This window comes from Saccoglossus kowalevskii, chromosome 8 (genome assembly GCF_978046115.1).
Source record: "Saccoglossus kowalevskii chromosome 8, keSacKowa6.1, whole genome shotgun sequence".
In the NCBI taxonomy this organism is placed as follows: Eukaryota; Metazoa; Hemichordata; class Enteropneusta; family Harrimaniidae; genus Saccoglossus; species Saccoglossus kowalevskii.
This window is the reverse complement of record NC_140648.1, coordinates 28,590,403-28,614,234: the sequence shown is the minus strand read 5'-3', so window position 1 is coordinate 28,614,234 and position 23,832 is coordinate 28,590,403. Positions and strand designations below refer to the sequence as shown.

The 23,832-nt window shown below is 33.7% G+C and overlaps 2 protein-coding genes across 2 annotated transcripts; both read right to left on the bottom strand.

Moving 5' to 3' along the window:
* Positions 1-6,828: 6,828 nt before the first annotated feature.
* On the bottom strand, positions 6,829-16,024 carry LOC100376503 (monocarboxylate transporter 13-like). Its single transcript, XM_002731607.4, has 5 exons — positions 15,886-16,024; positions 14,393-14,637; positions 10,593-10,736; positions 8,131-8,973; positions 6,829-7,185 (listed from the first exon to the last, which is right to left on the bottom strand). The coding sequence occupies exons 2-5, from the start codon at positions 14,634-14,636 to the stop codon at positions 6,857-6,859; spliced, it is 1,560 nt and encodes a 519-aa protein (XP_002731653.2). The 5' UTR covers position 14,637; positions 15,886-16,024; the 3' UTR covers positions 6,829-6,856.
* A 2,024-nt stretch (positions 16,025-18,048) lies between these two features.
* LOC146739514 (transmembrane protein 220-like) lies at positions 18,049-23,592 on the bottom strand. The gene is made up of 6 exons (XM_085502985.1): positions 23,416-23,592; positions 22,969-22,998; positions 21,835-21,895; positions 21,542-21,668; positions 21,063-21,122; positions 18,049-19,126 (listed from the first exon to the last, which is right to left on the bottom strand). The coding sequence occupies exons 1-6, from the start codon at positions 23,509-23,511 to the stop codon at positions 18,982-18,984; spliced, it is 519 nt and encodes a 172-aa protein (XP_085359111.1). The 5' UTR covers positions 23,512-23,592; the 3' UTR covers positions 18,049-18,981.
* Between the last annotated feature and the right edge of the window lie 240 nt (positions 23,593-23,832).

The following is a 23,832-nucleotide window of genomic DNA, read 5'->3' as shown; positions in this document are numbered from 1 at the left end:
CTGGCGATATGTCTAGATTTAATCAAACAATATATATATATATAATACTGTACATAGAAACATAATACCTTGATATTTGAAAATATTATGGTACACATCAATGTTGGATATATTAAAGGCATGTGACTGCCCTGTGTGATGATGATCCCACTCATCATGAGAAATGCACACCACAGCTTTTTTTTTTATAAGGTTTTACGTCAAAATTATGGAAGAAAAAAAAAAGAAGGAAAATTCAGTTTTGATCAGAACAATTATAAAAGCACAAATTTAATGTAAATTTGTTAATAAAACTAAAAAGCCACCACATTCATTTTTGAAATCAAATATTGCTTTTTTAAGAGAGAAATTGCACAAAAGACGCTAAACTATGTCACTAATTGTCACTGAGTATTAAAGTTGTGAGCAAATAGTTCTTAGAGAAAAACACAGAATCTATACTGCATTCTTGTCCAGTATCAAGATCTTTCCTTGGTTATAATTACATATAAGCAAGCATCCATGGATTTCTGTCATGCTCAAGGAAGATGGCAATCATTAAAACATACGATAAAAATATTGGATCACAAAACCACCAGTACTTAACAATAAAGCAGGAGTCAAATATTTGGGACCATTTACAAATTATTTTTAAAGTAAAAAGAATTTTTTTTTTCATGAATTGATGCTTTGATAGGGATTATTATTGTTTCAAAAATGTTTTCTTCCAAAAAAAAATATTTTGTACTGGATAAACGTAAAAAGTGTCCAAATTCAGAAATATGTCACACATTGAGACCAGCAATTTTGATCCTTTTTTTGTCCCCATTTTTAAAGTGCCACTGATGTAAATATACATGTTATTTCTCCTTACCTTTATATTTATGTGATTTTTCACTTGAATATATTTTCAGTTTGCCCATATTCAGCTGAGATATTGAAACTTTTATTTTTTGCTGATATTTTTGTGGACATTTTATTTCAGTATATATCTGCTTCTTTATAATGACCTACTTTGGTAATACTGATTAAAAAAAGACTACATCAGCAGGTAGGTTATTTTGAATTCTAGTATTTGCGTTTAACCTTTTGGTTTATCATTCAGTATGTTTATTTTTAGATACAAAGTGAGAATTTTTATTAATTTGTCCAAAAAAAAACTGTATTTGCAGATCTAGTATTTCATACAGAATTTACAATTTAATATAAAGTGGAAATAAAACATATCTGTAAAATAGTCACAAAATGGAATATGGTGATGATTACTAAAAACAAAATCTTTGTTTTTGAAATTCTTCAAGAGGCAATCATACTTTGCAATTTTTATTTTCAGTTTCTGAATAGTAAAACTTCAAATTTGAGAAAGAAAATGAAGAAATGGCAAACATTCATACACAATGCCTTTTTAGTTGTAAATGAAAACATGATATGTAATCTTTTCCACAATTGATCTCTTTTTTTATTAATTTATTTCATTCTTTGTTGTTATATACTGATAGAAACATTCTAAAGATGCAATAAATTGATTATTATATAATTATTAGTTTAAGTGAATTTCTAATAAAGAATGATATGTCATTTTTACTTATTCGATTTTTATTGAATTTCTCAATTTCATAATGACAGAAAAAACAGAATTATATCGTAGACAATGAAATACGGCAACTTTGTAAGTCTGCATTTGTGGAATAATATTATGACTGATCATTGTGAAGGCCAACGCTATTGGCCAAATGTGGGAAAGTTGAAAATGGGTGCCCACACGTTTTTGATGAAAATTTTATCTTCATTGCTAGAAATTTCCGCGAGATTTCAAGATTTTATGGAATTCGTGAAGACAAAATTTCCTGAAAGTCACTTACACTATTCCTCTTTGAAATTTTCAGTTACAAAATTTCACAATTTTTACTAATTTGTGAAAATTCATGAAAATATGTTTTTCGAGACATTAAAACAGTTCTTACACTATGGCGCAAAAACTACTCCTCAATCATAAAATTCTGTGCATGCAGTGAAATACTTTAAACCACTTAATTTTTCATCACTACAAATTTTTGAAATTTTCAAGATTTTATGACTTTCATGAAGCCATTATTTCGCAAAAGTGACTGACACAATGCCTTGGACCCAAGAACAATTTTCGGTACAAAAATTTTCAGAAAATCAGAAAAAATTGCCAGAATCATTTTGAAATACTATGGGTATGTATAATAAAAGATATTTTCAATATGGCTATTTAATATTAAAATAAAGTACTTGCCTCGTCTCACCATTTGTTACGTAAGAACTACGGTAGAATCCAAAGGTTTCTTTGTGAGTTTTAACAGTGAACTTCGCAAAATAATTCAGATTAATTGAGTACTGGTGACCAACTGTTAATGCCTGGTCCAACACAATTATAAAGAAATCATATTCAACGACTGTTTTTGTTGTAACTACTGAAATTGGTCCGTCCGTTTTATTAGTACTAGAACATCGGATGGCCCCGACATCGATGGCCAGATTTAGGGAATGGAGGGTGATTGTGTTCGTGGCTTGTAGACAGTGTAATAAAATTGTCACTTCCCCGTCAAATTGAAAACGTTTACTACCATCGTCTTCATCCAAGTAAGGCGTCAGTTGAATTTTATAGTTAACTGGTTTGACCTCCATTGGCAGGCGGCCGTCGAAGTGTTTCACATTGGGTGGATGTGGAAGAGCTGGCAACGCGGAAGTTTGGTGGTGATCGCTCCACACGGCGAAAGAAATGAGCGACACTACAAACAGGAATATTACCATAGTGATGATAAGAGCTGCTTTACAAGAGGTTGCGTAACATCCCCTTCTTGTTATCACGCATTCATTTGGTAGTACCCTTGGGCGAAACAGATCGCGAACAGTCAGGTTATGGGGATTATTGCAATCACCCACGAAATCGCCGCTCGGATGGTCGACCAAGGTGACACACTCTTCCTCCTGCTCGATGCCACCGCCTACGTCAAATCGAAATTCTGCGTTCTCATCATCTGAGCTTGGGATTTCCATGCAGTCTATACTTTCACACGAGGCACATTTGGATTGAGAACATGAAACGATCCATTCAATATCAGCGCTTTCACTGTCGCAAGCACAACATCATGAGGCGCCACCAGATGAAACTTTTGCAGCGTGGAGAAAAAAAAAATATTTGAACGACAGAGGGCGCCCTCGTTTCACAACATTCTCGCCTAGCAAATACTAGTAGGTAATTTTAATTCCCCAAGTTTAAAGGTACATTTCTTTTTCTGCATGAAGTTTCTTTCTTGTATCTATCAAACATCTAATTATTAACATTCAATATTCCAGAAGAACTGAAAAGTGATGTTGAGATATTTAAATTCAAGAGAAGACTATTAATAAGACAAGTTGGTGAATACTTGTACAAAATATTTGAAATCAGGAATAATATGTTTTGTACTTTATTACTAATATTTTATTGCTGCAAACCAATGGAAATTATTATTTTTATTATAACATGAGTTTTCTATTTTTTCTTGTAATTTTCCCCAAAAGATTTTTTTTTTATTATTCTCCATACATTTTTTTAAATTTCCCATATCTTCCAGGATTTGTACAACTTTTTGCAATTGCATTAAGTATTCACTGGGTTTTATTTCGCTGATAAGTAAAATCTTCTAAATTAAATCCATGTGATCATGTAAATTAACAATAAAACTCATAATTAAAACACGGTGAATATGCCAAAACTCCAAAATAATGAAATTATTATATTAAAATGACAGTGAAAATAAATGGTTTTACAGTATTCTAGGCAATTAAATAAACAACTATGCATGTATTTTAAAATTTGATACTGTAAAAACCTTTTATTTTCACTGGCATTTTATCATTTTGATGCTTTGAGCTATTTCAATGAGTTTTAAGTTCATGATCTTGGCAGGGAAAACAATGAGTTTTATTATTTCACTTTTTATGTTACTTCTCAACTAAAATTACGAAATTCATAGAAAACATTCATGTCTTCCTGAAATTCACTGCAACAGTAAATATTTATGAATATAGATTTAAATTCAAACAAGAGGTTTTGATTTGCTATTGGGATGTTCTTTTGTAGCGCCCTCCATTAATGGTTTCACCATTTCAAAATTACAAATGTTTTTTTTTTTAAACATTAATAAATTAACTGTAAACTACATGCATAGTAGATAAAGGGTATAGGTCTCAGATTGAGATCTCAGGCTATATGTATTTTTTGTCAGGTATTTGTAAACTTCTTCAAAACCCCCCCCAAGACAGATTTTTTCGAAGCTACTTACAAGATTGTGTCTGATTGGCTAACCGACCCTAACAGTCGAACCAATCATAGAGTAGATTGTTTGTCAACAGGTTTTTTTCAACTTATCAAATTCTGCCTTGTATAAATGATTTGACTCAAGTGTAGAAATGTGTTATGCATAGGCACCTGACGCGCTTTCTCTTCCTCCATGGTATCGTAAAACATAGTACATCTAAAATAAATACATCTATGTTAACGACGAAAACGGGGTTAAAAGTCACAGATACACAATCACAATACACAGTTAACAATATTTTATTAAGGTTTCACGATATAAAAAAACAAAAAAACATGAAAAATCCCAAATCTGTACAAATACATGCATTAAAATCTTTGGCCTTTTAAATTTTAAAACTTTTTAAGTTAAAAACTTCAAACTTCATTTGGGACTGGTCAACAAGAGCATCAGATCATTCAAAACTTATTTTTCTTGTTTTTGCTAAAATATCGAACCATGATTTTTTTTGGAACATCTGAAAGACCAGATACAAATCTTTTTTTAGCCTAACCAACAATCCTTCCTTGATGTATATGAAGTTCTCAATCTATTTCTAACACAGAGGGTGCCATTTCACAGGAAGCATAATACAAATTTTATACTATAAAATACTTTATTTTAGCTGGAATTAATTTTCACTGAAATGACTTTTTATGTCTTTTGTATGGAGTTTATTTTCACTGATTTTTGGCGAGTTGAATGTAAAATATAGGATAAAAGATATATTCGCTGGATTTTATTTTTACTGAATCATTCCTTCAGGAAAAATAGTGAAAATAAAGTATGTTACAGTATTTGCCCTATTGATTGTTTTAAAATGTTCACCGAAAACAGGAAATTGAGGTGATTTTTGTTTTAAAGCAAACTGTAAAATGCGCATGATTTTAACCTGACAATCACCATTTTTGTAAAGCTCAAAATATTTCAGACATGAATTCATGTACAAGAAAAATAATAAGAGCAGTTGCCCAGATTTAGTGGAAAGATTTTTTTGTTCCAAATGAAAAACACAGTAACCAAGCAACCAAGGACTCAAAGATCAGTATCAAAGCAGTCAGGGAGCTCGATGCTAAGCACCCAGGGAAAATCGTTAAATGTCCCTTTTCTTTATTAATTTTTAATTATCGCTCACAGCTTAAAATACTTATTACAAAATTATAAAATGTTGCTGTTCAGGTTCAAGTACATATTAATATTAGATACCAATAAATAAACGTTTGATCAGAAAAGCAAGTTAAAAAAATATACATTTATGACAATAAAACATGCAAAAAGTGTGAGGGAAAAAAAAATTCAAAGTTGGAGCTGAAAAATTATTGTGAGTATTTGTGACCAGTAAATTCAATAAAAGTCAATTCCAGTGACCTTTTGATAATACAATCTACATTGAAGTTGTACTCTTATTCAAAAAACTTGATTGTTACATTGAGACGATTTGAATTTTTGCGAATTGTTGAAAAATTTGTAATAAACTAATCTTTTCAGCATGTCCAAGTGATCATGATCGTTTTGGCTTCCTATTTGATTGCAAATTTCCTTTTAAATACTACTAGTATTCCATCAAATATTCATTCAATTTGTGCAGATTCAGACCATCAATTATTCCATATAGTAGTCTAAAAACAACAATGTATTTCTAAGAATAATTTCAGCCTCGCAAAAAAAAGAAATCTGGTCAAATATTTTTTTTTTATGCTGTGTTGGTTAAAAAAAAACAGGTTGACCCATACTTTTTTCATGTATGCTTAAATCACTACACCATGTATTTTACATGCATTGAAGACGCAACACGGGACCCACATCAACTGGTCGTGTCTTAAAGTACAGCTATTTATATATCAGTCATATTGAATTTGTATGAACTAGATTATCTCCACAACAGAGGGAATTGACCAGAGAATAGAATAGAATAGAATAGTAAAAAAAAAAATCTTGGTTACAAGTAAATCACAAAAGTGTCTTTTCAAAGAACTACGTCTCACATTGATATACATATATGCATGAAATGAAACTATTAAAGTTGTATCTTAACCAATCTTTAAATTCGAGCAATATTGGGGAAAGACATTGTTTTAAATAAATTGAATAAAAATCAGGTACCTAATCTTTTTATTTGCCCTTTTTCATTTATTCGATGGGAACTTTGATCAGTGAATTATTACAATTTTTCAGCATTTTAGTTAGTAAACCAAATCAATACTAAATACAATACAAAAAGAAAATGTATTGACATATACAACTAATCTTTTTACTGATCATTTTTATATCTGTATTTTAAAACTTTGCTTGGGTTTGTTTAACAAACATGCATCAATCTTACAGTACATAAATACATTCTGGATCATTTTGAAGTTTTCCACCAACAATATACATCACTTGTGTCATTGTCTTCAAGATGAGAAGGATATTAACAATACTATGCATATATTACCTCGCATATCTTCACGTAACCATGACAATGCAATACTACATGTAGTACAAATCAAATTAAGATTCAGTAAAATCCACCTCCATCTTCATTTCAGTAGAATACATATTTTATACATTTAAAAATTTGTTTATTATTACACAATATTCGCCATGTCAGTTTCTTTTTTCTCAACGTCATGACTTTTGCTGCCCAGTGAATGAGTCGGTGATTTCTCCGATTTTGAATTGTGTGCGGGTGAACTTTTCACAGATGACGATGATGCGACTTCTTCATAGAGATGAGGCTGTATTGAAGCGTCGACTTCATCTTCGCTCTCCATTACCTTCTCTGTTATGTTCTGACGTTCCCGCTGCTTTTCTCGTAAGTATGGCGTGGAAACTAGCATGAGTGCTCCAACCATTAATGCTACACCAGCAAAGAAATATGAACTGTTCACATTGTCAAAACTCTCATTCAAAAGATCTGTAAATGTGAAAAATGTGTGAAATTTAACTTTTTGGGCACAGAATTTTGGTGCGACATTACATTTAAAAAAATGAAGCTTGTTTTTCTTTGTTATTGGTGCATTTGTAAATCTTTTACAGTCCGATTATCATTTTGTATTTAATGGTAAATGTAGTCTGATTTATCAATTAAGTTTCAGTGGGGATGGGGGGTTTTGGGAAAAAACTAAAAGAATTAAGTTTTTTATCCTACATTGAAATTTTGATGTTGTCCCTAACAGTAATAACTTTTTAGGTTTGTTTTTCAGGACTCTAAAGCATTTCTCCTGGCCTTTCCAAAACACTTTTCAAATTCTAGCCTGAACAGCGTAACAAGATTAGCCCTACGTGTGTAACATATATGAATTTGGTTGTTCAGGATTACTTCAAAGTTGAGTTTGTGTTGTTTTCTTGAGTTTTTACCGGCTCCACCGGCGTTCCACAGCAGCGCGCACAAAGCACATAGAAATACGTGGTACAGTGGTGCGCGTCTTAGCAACGTAGAACGTATGTGACGTAGCTCCGCCCCCGAGGATAAAAACCCTTTACAAATACCGTAGACATTGAGAATATTTATGACAATGTGCGATGATGATCAGATCCTTCACGAGTTCATGACATGTGTCGTTTGAACTTCCCAATTAATATCATCACCAAGCACTTATCAGTGATCATGGGATGATTCAATTATAAAAACGAGGGAGACAAATGCATGTACAAGCAGGAATGTACAAGTGAACTAGAAAAAAAAAACAGTCTAACCCCAAAACTGTCAAGTTTTTGCAAGGCACTAGTATTTTCTATTAATGTTTGAACTGAGATAATATTAGTCACATGACATAACATTTAGTTTTAATATCACACCAGCTGCCTACCCTTATCTTATGAACCCTTGAAAACATTTTTTAAAATAACAAATTCTTACCTGCGATTGGCAAACCAATGAGAGCACCTAATCCAAATAAAGGAAATGCCAAACCCAGGGCACTGGTCAGCCTCCAGCCATCGCGGATGAAATGTTTGATAATGACCACCATTAATGGAAGGTAAACACCACTCAGAAACCCAATTAATGCCGCCATGATAATAAATCCAGAATAGGAGCTTGGCAATGAGCTGAGTATCGCAACTAATGCCACTCCAGCCAACGAAAATCCGTACATAGACAACCTAGCTCTGAAATGCAACCCAATGGATAAGACGCCATGAGCTAGCTCACCAAGAAACATGCAGCCACCGCAGACAATCAGAAGCCTCTCGGAAAAGGTGTTACTGTTACCCATGGCAAGAGAATGATTTATCAGGTTCAGTATGACGACGTTGTGACCGATACTGATGAAGAACATTGAGACGACCATCATGACAAAAGGAGGACTGTCGTAAAATAACTGCACATCCAAATATTTTTTGATTTGTTCTAAGTTCTCACTACAGCTCTCCGAGCATGTCTGGTCATCAGGATCAGTATCAGTTGCCACATCACTCTGGTGAGCTGGTGACTGACTGGCTGTACTCGCTACATCATCCTTTGTCTTCGGTGGCCTCAAAAACATGGTCAGAATTATCATCTGAGCGTTGAGATACGATAAAACGAAGAAAACTGATCTACGACCGTAGGTTTCGGCGACAACATCAAATAGCGGCGGGAAGAAATAAATGCTAATACTGGTACCAAGGAAGGCCATGGCGTTAGCGAATGTGTATCTTCGTGGGAAGTATCTGGGTATGAGTCCGAGTCCAGGAATGAGAACAAGACTGTATCCAATACCTAGTAGATAAAAGCATACAGTTTAGAGTAGATGCCGGGCTTTCACTGAAATATTTTTAGCAAGGATGGCTGATATAGTTTTTCTTAGCCTTAGCAAATAATTGTTTACTCATTTGATAAATGAGAAGCTAACATAATACGTGTGGCACAAATTCAAGTGACAAATTCAAATTTACTACTATTGTAAAATCTTTATTAGAAGCATTCCTAATAGGAGTCACACCCATTCCTTTTGAACAAATGAGGATCAAAATTTCATAATTTCTCAGATCTATAGATGCTCTAATAGAAGCTGTATCCCCTCTATTGCATTGTACCATTTTATTGTGAACCGCGGCTTCTAATACAGATTTTACAGTAATCATGTAACATGGACTTATTAATTAAACACATGTTTTTGTGATGTTTAAATTTACCAATCTGAGTGTAATGGCACTAGTTTCAAATTTTTACTCCCATAACCAAAAGGAGACTGGGATAGCAGTCAGTCCTATTTTACATTCAATTCAATTTGGAAATTAGTGAAAGTAAATTTCATACAAAACAGACAATGAAAATTTATTCCAGACAAAAAGCGATTATTATTTTTTTGTAAAACTGTAACAGAATGCACCTTGCCCTGTTGTGAAATAATACACATCATATGCCTTCAAAAACTAAAATCATATGTGTTCAACCAGTGGTTTCCGGCTCTGTATTCCCGGAGCTCCAGGGAGATATTTGGTCTTCCTTGGAGCTCCACACTATATGGAAATTTATGCAAGGATATTTATGAGCTGAAAGTACAGTGCGGGACCTCGTTTTCGCAAGTAGACGAGACTAATTTAAAACAGGCTGTTTATTCCAAAAGAAATAAAATATAAATATAAATTGTACATTTTTAAGACATGTGGTACATTGCAGCAAGGTTTCTGGATGACCTATTTTTTGGCGTTGCATAAATAACATGTCAATTTCAAACGCCCGAGTACACTTGTCTGGAGATCACAGGAAGTCAACTATCGGTCAAACCACAGAGGTCAAACTGTGTGAATATAATTACAGTGACAACACAAGTTCATTGAATTTTGCACACTGGCATTAAAACAAATGGAAAATTTCTGACATGACATGATTGGCTTCCTAAAATTTGAACCAATTCCTTTCAATATTTGTTTTTTATTTCAAACGTTTGGTAGTTACTCTTTCTGTAAATTGACTAGATGAACCTGTTCATGTTCTGACAAATGCCTTAAAACTGGGCCAAAAACCACTGATTTTATTTTGATCACCTTAAGGCAGTTTGAACCATATCCAAATTGTGCTCTACTGAGCATGTTACTGCACATATATGCAATGCATTATGGGAGGGACACAACACAATGGAAAACTTTTATCACCATGGAAAATCACTAAATTTAAATATTAATTTTTCAAAATGTTTTCACACTATTAGGATTTATATAATATTATATTGCTTCTGTTCTTAATACTCAAAGGTAACATCAATGGGAAGTAATATGGTATTCCAAAATGCAAGTGTAAGATGGTAAGAGTGTGAACACTGTATACGTTCTGTATACTTTGCATGTCTGACATTTACAATCAAAATATTATTATGATTATATAGGATTACTCACCAGTCAAGATTCCATAACTAAAACACAAAAACCCAACACTTTTTGTGAATCCAGCAAATAACAGTCCAAATGTTGACAGGATGGCACCAGAAAAGGCAGTGAAACGGTGACCGTATTTATTAGCCAGGAAACTTGCCAATGGCGCTGAAAATAAAATAATCATTCATATTACCGTAATATGACATACCATATTTGTTTCACATAAATAACAAGTCATTGTCAATGACACGTCCCCGTTCCGTTCATATTTGAGTGACATATACATTCAAAGCAGATCATGACCGAAATGCACCTGCATATGTATGTAACACATTGTGCTAAATCTGAACAAAATCCATCCATGCATGACTGAGAGTGAGATCCGGTTCTGGAATTGTGAAAATACGTGATTTTGATGCATTTTCGGCCTTAAAATGGCCATCATTCCGCTATTGTTAAGCAGATCATGAAACAAATGCACATACATATTTGTGACATGATGTACCTTGTGTGTGTGAAGTTTGAACTCTATCAATCCAAGCATGTCTCAGATACGGATCCAGAACTGAATTCTTTAAAACAAAATGGCCGCCAGTCGGCCATTTCGAACCCGATCCAAAAAAAAAAATGACGTGCATCAAGGTTCTATTATGTTTAATGTATGTACCAAATTTGAACAAAATCCGTCCATGCATAACTGAGATCCGGGTCCGGAATGGTGAAAATGTGCGATTTTGATGCATTTTCGGCCTTAAAATGGCCGCTATTCGGCTATCGTTAATCGGATCATGAAAAAAATGCATGTGCATATGTCCCATATAATGTGTGATGTATGAGTGAAGTTTGAACTTAATCGGTCCATGCATGTTCGAAATACAGGTGATCACGGACGGACGGACGGACGCACACAGGGCAAAACATAAGTCCCCGTTTTCGGACTGCGTCCGAACGGGGACTAACCAGAATGAATCAGTGCAAGTAAAAAAAACATTTTCACATGGATAAGATGTGCTTTCAACAAAGCAAATACAGTTAAGGACGACGTCAAAAGATCGATGTCGGATAAAAAACCTAATTCCTTTAGTTTTTTCACCCATCCCCCACTGAAACTTAATTGATAAATATTGGTCATGGCGTCAGACTACATTCACCATTAAATACAAATTGTAATCGGACAGTAGTATTGCATAGCAGTTGGTTGTTGTCGGGTGGGTGTAAAAAGACTTTACAAATGCACCTCATTTGACGCACATATTTACACTCGGACCAAACCATTTTCTCGTCTTGGATGTTTTTTTCTTCATTTTCTGTTATTTCTGTCCATGATTGGATAGAAAAAAAAACTACAAATACTCCAAGATTTTTTTGACTTCATTAAAAAATAAAATCGTTTTTTTTATGATGGAAACTTTTTGAGGTCACCCCCCCCCCACCCCCAAACTAAAGCAAATAAGTTTTTTATCCGACATCGATCTTTTGACGTTGTCCCTTATATACAGCGACAAATAAATGTAGGGGAGATACCAGAACCAAGTGACCTTGTTATTGCTTTGATACACCATACTACAGAAGCCATAAAGAAGTGTCATTTGTGTCATTTTTTTCTAATACAGGTATTTATATATAATATATTTGCTTATTAGAAGTGCATCTTTAAAAGAAGAGTATATAGACAAAAAGTGCATTTATTGTATTCTGAATCATTGAAATATGACTTCATAGAGAGAGAGAGAGAGAGAGAGGGGGGGGGGTAGCACCAGTTACGCTTGACATGCATTTTCCATGCGTGATCGACAACCCCTTATACTCAATCTTAAATCATGCGGGAAATGTGATACACTCTGTCCTACTGTGATGATAACAACAGGGTATAATGACACGTATATAAATGTCTATTTCCCAGCAGTAAGTTGTGCATCTCTGATTATAAAGCTAATAATTAGTCTACAAAACAAACCAAAAACATCATTTTGATACTAAATTTGTATTTCAGTCTATTTTATCACATCTTGCCAATTTCATACTCGACATGGATACAGCGTTAAATTTCAAATACGAATCGAAAATCAACTTAAATACTATACATAACAGTTAGAATGTAAAAAGCAAACACAGTAGGGGGGCTGAAGACTCCTGCCAATTCTTAGGAAATAACAGACAAAGGAATTTTGAAAAATGTATCACATCTGCTTGGCATAACCCTTTGACATAGATTTTTGACAGCTTTCAAATGTAAACATATGTAATTAATTTTTTCCCATTTTTTTTTTTTTAAATTCTGAAGACCTGTAGTAAACGTGAAACTATGACCACTTGATCCAAAGTTAATAAGAAAGTTAAAATAAAATATAATGATTTCTTATTTTGTTTATAAAATGTTTATTTCATTTTACCATTACATGTATAATCAATTTCATAATCATTTCTTAAGATTACTATACGTATGCGCATACAGTTGCATCAAGACAAATCAGTTTGTGCATCAGTGATGTGTCATATTGTCATACTTATACTTTGGACCGACTAAAAAGATATTTTATGGAAATCATAATGTTTTATGAACACCAAATAAGTGTATATCACATTTATATCGTTTTATCATCACTACAACTTTATTGACAATTTTTTTCCTAAATTTTCAAGGCCATATATTCACCCTATCATAACTGTCAAAACCAAGGCATGTGATAGGTCAATATTATCGAACATATAATCAAATTATAATAATTTGTGCTGTGCATAGCCAATGCTTCACATCAAATATTCAATTTGTAATATATATCTTGGACTGTCAAACAGAGAATCTCGTATGCGATTCAGTGAATTGATGACATCCTAAGATGCTGAAAATTCAATTGCGAACAAACTACGAAACTTCTTGGGATGCTTGGCTACTGGCATGGTAAATGTCTTTGTCACACGCAACGTAATATTACAGTAATTGGTATAGTACAGGTGTGATGGTTCAAATACCAAAATGGCAACAGTAACAAAAGGACTTCCCTGGCGGCGATGATAACATACTAACACGGAGCCAACAGATGAGGTTTCAACTGGTACTGGTATTATTATACTCTGCAAACATCAAGTACAATAACGCGGTAAAACTCCACTACTCCAATAACTAGATACTTAAACTCCAATACAATTCAACGAGATCTCCGATCTGATCTCAGTGCTGAACAACTCCCCCATATATACCCATACTGTCTATAAATAGACCATTACATCAGCATACATAATGAGTCTGGAACTTACTACAAATTTCTAGAATGTTCCATTACCTTCTATTGCGTCCTACAGTGTTCTATTACCTACTCAACCAGTTTCTAAAAATTCCACCCAGACACAGTACGGTTCTAGAACATTCTCAGTCACACGGAAGTGGTAAACAAGTTGTATGCGACAGTCTTGCAAATACCATAACAACTGCATTTATTACAGTAAACATTTTACTTAAAGCGCGCTGGTCGTTGCGCAGCGCGTGTTCGAATTTCATGCAACAAACAATGTATTTTACACGCGTTGTATACGTCGCAATGAGTCCCATATCAAACAGGATACGGCACGACGACTGCCGCCCTTTAAGCGGGGGAGTCGTCACCTGCTCATGTGACAAACGACCATAGCGTGTTGTTGTTTACAAATAAGCGTCTACCCATGAATCATTGCAATTTTAGCTTGGTACTCAATTCCCACGCATGCACATGTGGTGACCCCTCTGCTTTAACATATCAGCTTCAAACAGCTTTAATGTCAGAATAATGACGTGGTCTGTACTAATACGTACGCCATTCATAATGATTCATTTGTATAATTACCTGTTATTCCAAACATGAATATATTGATATAGATTATCCATTTCATATCAACTTCTTCTCTGACGCGATGATAATCGTCGAAAAATTTGTCAAGCTCCCTCACGAGTTTCCAGAGGCCATAGTTCAACCCGATGCAGAATAACGTGAACACCAGGTTACAACACACTATGATATATTTCCACCAAGTCGGCGGCTCGGGTGGCTCGTAATGCCACCATTTCTTGATCTTGTTACTGAAAGGCATTCTGAAGGAAGTTAGAAAAGATATGAAAATCAGTTTATGTTTTTATGAATAAATGCAATTTAATATGTTAAACTAACAGATATCAATAATATGAATGTGCACATGCACTTTGGGTTGGTTTCACGTACTTCTGATGTAACTTACTGGGGTATAACTTTTTTTTAGAATCAAGCAAAAACAAGTAAAAGTTATTTTAAGATTATGAAAATCAAAACTTCGTTAATGCAGACCCGAGTTCCACAAATTTTTCATTAAATTAGTAATAAATCCAACCTGCAATACAATGATTTTTCCCAGTCAGGAAGTACTTTATAACCCACCCTGCAACACAATGGTTTGTCCCAGTCAGGAAGTACCAATACTGTATAACCCTCCCTATAATATGAATGGATTGTTCCAGTCAGCTGTAAAATATTTCCTTAGCCTACTTCTTGTGTCCTTGGGATTTATTGAAACATGTATAAAAATAAATAAAACAAATCAACATATTTTCTTTTAACTGCTAGCTCTTACTAGTACAAACTAGCAACTAAAGAGAACCATCTTTCTCACCGCTACAAAATTCTACAAAATCGTTGGCATTAATAGAGATTACATGTACATACAGGTCTAAAAAATCCATTTGTTTACATTTCCAGATAGCCATGACGTGTATAATTTTATTACATGGGGGGATAATAGGTATACTATATTATATACTGTATTTCCTAGACAAAATAATCAGTCTGGTATTCAGTTCCTAACGGTCAACCCCTTTCGACATAATTAAATTTATTTACTGGACTACGCCTACTGTCAATAGAGATTGTCTTCAAAACATACTTTCACATGATTGCAGCCTTGTCTGACTGGGATATCGAACGTCACAGCTAGTTCAACAATGACATGTTTTCCATTCATTTTTTTTGACGACATGACAAGTATGCTAAGTAATGCGTCACCGCCGAAAACAACCTCTCAACAATCTCGACAGAAAACACCTTGGGAAATTCCCCTTAGTAGAGCCTCATACTTTTCGTTCCATGCTTACATTCGAGCTTGCTTTCTTATCTAGACGTATTCCGAGACTACCCCTTCACGTTGCGTCTAAACGACCTTTCAGATAGCAATTTCCCCGAGCAAAAGCATTTAACAATTATTAATTCACAGAAACAAAATACAGCAAGTAGCGTTACGCTAACATCTCAGACCGAACAGCTGATCAGTTGAGCTGCCAAGATGAAAGCATGGTCATTTTTGAGATACGTACCTTGTTTCGCCACTAATTCACATTTCCTGTGTTGTTTCTGTGCTTAGGAGAACCACTACACGTCTACGTATCCTTAGATCACTGATGAATGAGGTAAAACTAGAACAAAACAACGTTTTCAGCCAACAGTCCAGAAACACTACCACGCTGTACACAACGTCCACTTTTAGTTTCACGCTTTCACCTGTGACGCCCAAGCTATTTATAGATCAATGACGCAAAATTTGCATATCAAATGAATCATGTTTTTTCGAACTTGAGTGCAATTTCTGAAAATATTTTCATTTTATTTTCATGGGCATGACTAATTGACCAATCATAAGTAAGGGACAGATCATTTGTAAAAGGGGGGGGGGTATAATTTGTTTGCCCACTTTGTTTTTTTGTGTGATCTTTTTCCAAACCCATAAAACTTCTTTAATATTATGAGTAAATTTCCGAAATACCACATTTAATATTATGAGTAAATTTCCGAAATACCACATTCTATAGACTATAACCTCATTCAGACATATTGTATTTAAATGAGCACACAGATGTCAAGGATAAGATGAGAACAATACATTTTATTTCATACAAATATATATTTAAATTACTTTGTTAACACCATGCATTTCTTAATAATTTGATTTCATAATTTTTCTATGTCAAAATGTTGGCATAGTATTTTTAGCTCCGCTGTCGACTTTGTCGAGCGGAGCTTATCATATGAGTGATTGTCCGTCGTCGTCCGTCGTCGTCGTCGTCCGTCGTCCGTCGTCCGTGTCAATGTTTTACTTTTTCGACTTCTTCTTGAAAACTACAAGCCTGAATGCTTTGATACTTGGTGTATATGTACCTTGGGTAGACCTCTCTCAGATTTGTTCATTTCGTGATGATATCTTCAATTCTCTAATTTTGGTGAATATTTTTGTCATTTTTAGTAAAAAGTGATATTTTCGACTTCTTGTTGAAAACCGCAAGTGCAATTGCTTTGATATTACATATATAGGTACTACATGTGGACCTCTCTCAGATTTGTTCATTTTGTAATGATATCTTCAATTCTCTAATTTTGGTGAATATTTTTGTCATTTTTGGTAAAAACTGATATTTTCGACTTCTTGTTAAAAATCGCAAGTGCAATTGCTTTGATATTACATATATAGGTACTACATGTGGACCTCTCTCAGATTTGTTCATTTTGTAATGATATCTTTAATTCTCTAATTTTGGTGAATATTTTTGTCATTTTTGGTAAAAACTGATATTTTCGACTTCTTGTTAAAAACCGCAAGTGCAATTGCTTTGATATTACATATATAGGTACTACATGTGGACCTCTCTCAGATTTGTTTATTTCGTGATGATATCTTCAATTCTCTAATTTTGGTGAATATTTTTGTCATTTTTGGTAAAAAGTGATATTTTTGACTTCTTGTTAAAAACCGCTAGTCCGATTGCTTTGATATTACATATATAGGTACTACATGTGGACCTCTCTCAGATTTGTTCGTTTTGTGATGATATCTTCAATTCTCTAATTAATTTATTTTGGTGAATATTTTTGTAATTTTTGGTAAAAAGTGATATTTTCGATTTCTTGTTAAAAACTGTAAGTCCGATTGCTTTGATACTATTCATATTGTTCATTTTCTAATGATGTCTTCAGTTCTTTAATTGAAATGTGCATTGCTAACAGCGGAGCTATCTCAGCCGAGAGGCTGCTTGTTTTTATTCTCGTTGCAAATTGTGGACCAAATTGTCCAGTGTTCCTTGATTAACTTTTTTTGAAAAAATATGCTAACAATATTTTGACATATTGATTTTGGCATTCGTTAGGACCCTTAACCTACAACTCAAATCATAACACTGCCCCTCCAGTGTTAATTGTATATGCCCCTCTTGAGAACACATAGTTATTTGAATATTTAAAGGGGAATAGACAATTGCATTGGGGGATGTTAGCTTCAGGGTTCAGGTTAGAGATGCAGTAGTGGGTTTTTCTTTGCCAGGTTCATGAGAAAACATACTCTACTCGTAAGAATGAGGTGTTTGGAAATATCAAGTTCAATGATATGATATGCAAGAAATGAAAGAATAATTTGAGAATTACCGGTAGAATGAATATTCAATTCTAACATTCAGGACATATTACCCACAATTCATAGCATCAAACATACATTGGAGTCAACCGATTCAAGTTTATACTTATTAATATTTACAAAGTCAAAGTCTCTTGTAATCCAGATAAGATGAAAGGCCAATACCACCTCCACTTCATGAAGTGTTCACACATAAATTGCAGCAGCCGATTAATCCACCAAATATGTGATGTCACTGTCTGATCTCACATTGTCTAAGGTTATAAATATTTAGTTTTATAAATAATTTATAACATACATGGGTTTCGTGACTCCAGTTCATATTTCATATAGTTCATATTTGTAAATATTAAAGTAATGAAATCATACGCCATGATGCCATGTGTTCATATGGTCATCACAACATACCTAGAGTGTGAAAATAAATTATTTGTTCACATAAAATTATCATCAGACTTTTATCAATAACACAATATGTAATTAGACAAAAAACAAATATTGAACATTTTAAATTATTATTTGACACCTTTTCTGTATTAAATCAGGCATCCAATCCTAAAGTCCACACAAGTTTGTCTCCATTATATATTCACATACTCGTATAAGTTTATAACAAATGTACAGTTTTTGCAGCTTAAACAAATGGATACAATCCAAAAAGTGATACAGTTGCTAGTACAAATGTAGGCACAAAAGGGCATATGCTTATAGCAGTAGTTTTCCATATGTGTGAGCAAGCTGGCGTTTTCTACAAGGAATCACTAACATATTTCTAATTCATAAAAAAATAAATCGGCCAGCACAAAATTAATAAAATAATAGTATTTTTAAGTTAGTTCATGCGAAGCCCTATTCAAGTAATGAAACATTGTATTGCAGTATGAACCAGCCATTTGGTGTGATTAAATTTCGTCTAAACAAGTTGTAGTAGCTAGTACCGGTAACACATTGTTATACCATATCAAACTGAATGATCCGTGACTACCACCACTTGTAACTGTAAGTTGTCTTGCTAATCAGGATCTGCATACATAACTGTCTTGCAATGTTCTGGTATCACTGCTCTGTATTCTTGACTCAAATAAATTCCAATCCATAACGCAATTGGGAGAACACCCACCACGACAGTGCCAATCACCAAATGCTTCTTGCTCAACCTTCAACGAAAAAATAATCAAGACACTGTTAAGGCGCCCTCTAGAGGTATATTTAAGGTGAAACTACCCCGGTAATGTCTAGCCTTGTGAGGCATTGTTGGAGAAAAATGTTTTAAATATGTTTTTAAACTTTGTTACAGTGAAGGGAAGAAAGCTTGGGTCATTATAAAACAGTTTATAGATATATTTTTCGCAAATGAAAATGATGCTCCGATTTAAATTGTAAAGTATTTTAAGGAAGCGAGACTATTATTTGTGTTGAAAATTCCGATTTTCACATTTATTTATTAATTGATGAAATGCACTATAAACTTTCATCTGACAAAGTCAACGTAACCTAGAATGTCATGTAAGTTGGTTAAAATGTAGATTTTCTGAAGGGAAGCAAGGCAGCTTCAGTAGTGTTTTCTAAAATCAACAACACAGGTTTAATTTGTGTGCCTATAAGTTTCAAAGATTAACTCAAGACAAAGCAATGTTAGGATGTGTTATCAGTAGCTATCTGACACACAATGAGTGTTTCCAAACATTTGAGTGGTTTGTCTCCGCCCCTGTTTATTTCACAGATTAGTCATTTGCATATGAATGTGTCAGACACAAGGTCACACAGCCACTGAAAAAAATCATTGATTTTAGTGTTTTCATCTGCCGTTTTATCAAACTATAACTATCCCATTCCTTTAATTTTTTTGGGTTTCCAATAGCCTTACACATTTGGATTCCCCTGCACATGTTAAAACAGACCTTGATGGGAAAATAAAACGCTTGTGCAGATAAATAAGCTTGAAAATCTTTGCTGTGACTTCATCAACGTTTTCTAGGAGTTTATGTTTTTCAAAATGCAAGGTCTTTAACAAAAAATAACATATACTTATTGTCGTCGGATTAACACCAAATTTTCACAGCTTTAAGGTGACAATGAGAGGAACTTGAATGTGTCCAGGCAAACTATTTCATGGATTATTTACCAATGTGTTGTGGTTTGAGTTGGGGTCAGTGCGCCTAAAACAGAAATTAAAATTCTGGACACTATTTTTCAAAACGCGTTGCTTGAATAAAACTGATCAGACACATTCAATTTACCAGACTATTGAACAACTAGGAAAAGTGAAAACAAAACTTATTATCACCAGCATAAATGCGTAATTATTTTTTTTACAAAAAAAGTAATTTTTCACTTTTGATTAAGTAACGCACCGTAGAATGCAATGTAGAATGTTGCATGACAAACACACCTTTGAAAAGCTTGAAGTCTGACGATTCCAAAAATATATACTTTCCTGGGTCTATTTGTAGTCGTTTGGTCCCAATTAGAAGATGAAAAAAAGTATGCAAATAATAGTCCCGCTACCTTAAAGTAATACTAAATATAAAAATTAGTACTGGTATTAGATATCTTATTTCCCAAAAAATTGTATAAAATCACTTTAGCACTAATACATAGACGGAGATGGCCTGGAAATCATTCATTCCTAGTACTCCCATAAATGGCTTGATGAATCTCATAACTACACAGTCAGCGAAGAATTCTGTGTCATCACTGATTAGCTGCTTGAAATTATGAAATGATGTCACATGTGTATTTAATATATAGTATGTTAGTGGCATGCACACACAAAAGTTAAAATGCTTCTTCAAGATATTTGGTTTGTATTATTACTGTTGCAATTTTTTATGTAAATACAATGATTATATAAATATGTGACAGCATTATTCGACAAGCTAAGTAGTTCAATTCAGTTATTTAAATCTTAAAGGGGCACCTTCCAGTTAAGATTAATTTTACAACAAATTTACTTTCTGGATTAAAATAACAATGGATAACAAAAGATAGATTAACATTGTAAACAACATAAACAATAGTGTCCCATGATTCTTTGGTGCAATCCATGGGATTGAGCGGTTCCCCTTTAATGTTGTGAATATTTTAACTCACCGGTTTGAGTTTCTGCAAATAAGCAGCCATACAAGCGCAAAGAATAGACCACCTAACTCCCTGTATTAAAACCAATAGAAATATTTACGTAAATGACAGGTGCAGATAAATGTTGCACAACTCTGTAGTTGAGTCAAAGTACACATATAAGGAAGACCTTGATAGGTCGAAAAAACCTGTCAACAAACAAGCTGCTCTCTGATTGGTCTGACTGTTAGGTGTTAGAGTTAGGTAGCCAATCAGACACAGTCTTGTAAGTAGCTTCGCATTGACTACCTCTGCCTGGAAAGTTGGAATAAAGCAATTTGAATTGTCAAATTGAAAAGCACCACAGTCATCACACTGTGTTGTGATGGATATGGGTCCCATGCAACATGTTTACCCAAGGTTTTACAAGTACGGTAACACGAGTTATTCAAATTTTTTCAAATTTTTCAAAGGAGAATGATACAAAAGGTAATATTATAATTATATTTTACCTTGCTTCTTCCAACTCGTACAGCTTCAAATCGCTTTTCATCTCACTGATAATTTTCACTGAGTACGCACAGAAGGCAATGATAACGATAATGTGATGCATCGATGCAACTCGCCACAGCGGGTCATCTGTAGGATTCAAAATATGGTAATTACCGATTCTCTAGTCATTATATAGTAGTACCTCCACCAATCCAGATTTGCATTGCATGGATTAAAAAAAAAATTAAAACTAAAAATGTTACTGAAAATTTAACTTTAATTTTTTCGGGAAGATTACGAAATAGTGAATTACCTGTGGCCCCATTGGAGACAACGATAACAAAACATAACATTGCGGTAATAAAATACACTGCCTGTATCAAACAATAAAAAACAATAATTAACAAGGTGAAGCATCATGAGTGCTGCACGGTAACTTTTGAAACCTTGAAATTGACCCTCAGCAATCTAGAATCTATGCACGTTCCCAGCATTCCACTTGATTCCAATGATGCCTAGATACGATGCTAGTAATTTCACATCTCACTTTCAGATGTGTGAACTCATATGTGGAAATACTCTTGATTCATTGGTCAATTTGAACTACCCCATACAATATAATGCTCTGGAACAATCAATAACACATTCAAAGCTTATTTTTGTATTCAACAGTGTTAGATATGCATCATATATGGTACGTATATTCAAGATAACTAAACAACTGTGCACTATTCTAATTTACATGATCATTTTGATACTTTATGTAATTTGCATAACACTAAACAAACATACTTAGAAGCCTCACATACGAGTATTTTGAAAATGTGAAGTCTTGTTATTTTTTAATCACATTTCTTCATGAAAATAGATGAAGAAACCTTCCTGCTCAGAAGATAAGAACAGCTGTATTATTTATTATGACCTCCTGACCCTAATTCATTGCTCTAACAAGAAAATAAAAAATATTTGTCAATATAAATATTACATCCAGAAACTAGTTGATTGACAAGACAGAAACTTGCATTTATTTGCATAGCCACACACAAGTGTCTCATTAAGTTCTTGAGTAAGTAACTGGATTTAAAAACTATAAGAAGGCCAAAATGTGACATTTTGACAAGTTGCGAGACTTTAAATACAAAGTAGCTAGCTTAACTAGCCAAGTGAACAGCTATTCATTAAAACCTCCGCATACAATATCATTTTTTGGTTAAAAAATTGTTTCCATAAAAAATGTATTCCATACAAATTCTATTTTATTATATCTTTCTTTTTCAAAATTTCAATATAAAATTGGTAGAATTAAAAACAATTTTGTATTGTCCACATTTAAATGTTTAAGTTTATATACATATGTGTTGAAAAAGAATCAGTTAAATTAGAAATAATGAGGTTGTATACTTTTTTCGTCTACAATAAAATATGGTCACGTGAGTGATCGTCTTACCATCCATATTGCTGAATCTGGGTCATTCTTCTGTGAAAAAAACAAAAATAAAACAACAAAAAACAATAACAAGTGGATTGAAATAAAGAAGGATGCCAAGCATCCCTACAGTACAATTATATTTTTTATGTCAAGAGATAACCAATCAGTCTTTTTTTTTATTCGAATATCGGAATAAGACCCATCTATAAATATCTACAACCATTTGAAAATGCAGGTACACACTTGAGGAAAGAAAACACAGTAGTACAATGTACTAATAAAACAAACGAATTTTATTTGCCATAAGTTTAATTACTTTACAATACAGGTACGACGTACAGTGAATGTACTTTATTAATATTGTTTCAAATTATCCAAAATTATCGAGCACGTCGTTAAAATTGAACCAATTATGATTTACCACTTCCGGGATCCAATGCGTCAATGTTGAACTGGTGGTCTTACCTGAACGTATGTAAATAAAGTAAATAAGAGTGTCATGAAGAGATTGACCACTTTCCATGTTACAGTGTCTGATTGTGTAGCTTTGGTAGCCGGCATTGTTATACTTTGTGAACGTGTACGTAGCACGCACTCATCATAAGCACGAAACGGAGTGGGATGAACTTTTAGCTGTATGACTCTTGACCCTCATGAAACGAAAGCATCTCCAATAATTGTTATGACTGTGAGGGCGATATATACAGCAAGTCTCGAAAGTAAAGCAAAATAAGTTCACTGGCAATGTTGGTTTGACTAAGCAGTACGATTTGATTATAACCCTTCCCTTTGCCTCAATAAATTTATGGAGTTTTACAGAACTGACGAGTATGCACATTTTTGTGTTTGTATGCCAGCTTTCAGTTAATTAATGTGAAAGTT

Excerpts from the sequence above, each read along its gene's own strand:
- LOC100376503 (XM_002731607.4), bottom strand. The coding sequence starts at position 14,636 with ATGCCTTTCAGTAACAAGATCAAGAAATGGTGGCATTACGAGCCACCC. Across the intron at positions 10,737-14,392 it reads ATTCATGTTTGGAATAACAG|CGCCATTGGCAAGTTTCCTG; the intron begins GTAATTATACAA and ends TTTTATTTTCAG. Across the intron at positions 8,974-10,592 it reads TAGTTATGGAATCTTGACTG|GTATTGGATACAGTCTTGTT; the intron begins GTGAGTAATCCT and ends TTTATCTACTAG.
- LOC146739514 (XM_085502985.1), bottom strand. The coding sequence starts at position 23,511 with ATGCCGGCTACCAAAGCTACACAATCAGACACTGTAACATGGAAAGTG. Across the intron at positions 21,123-21,541 it reads TACGAGTTGGAAGAAGCAAG|GGAGTTAGGTGGTCTATTCT; the intron begins GTAAAATATAAT and ends GTTTTAATACAG. Across the intron at positions 19,127-21,062 it reads ATTTGCAGAAACTCAAACCG|GTTGAGCAAGAAGCATTTGG; the intron begins GTGAGTTAAAAT and ends TTTTCGTTGAAG.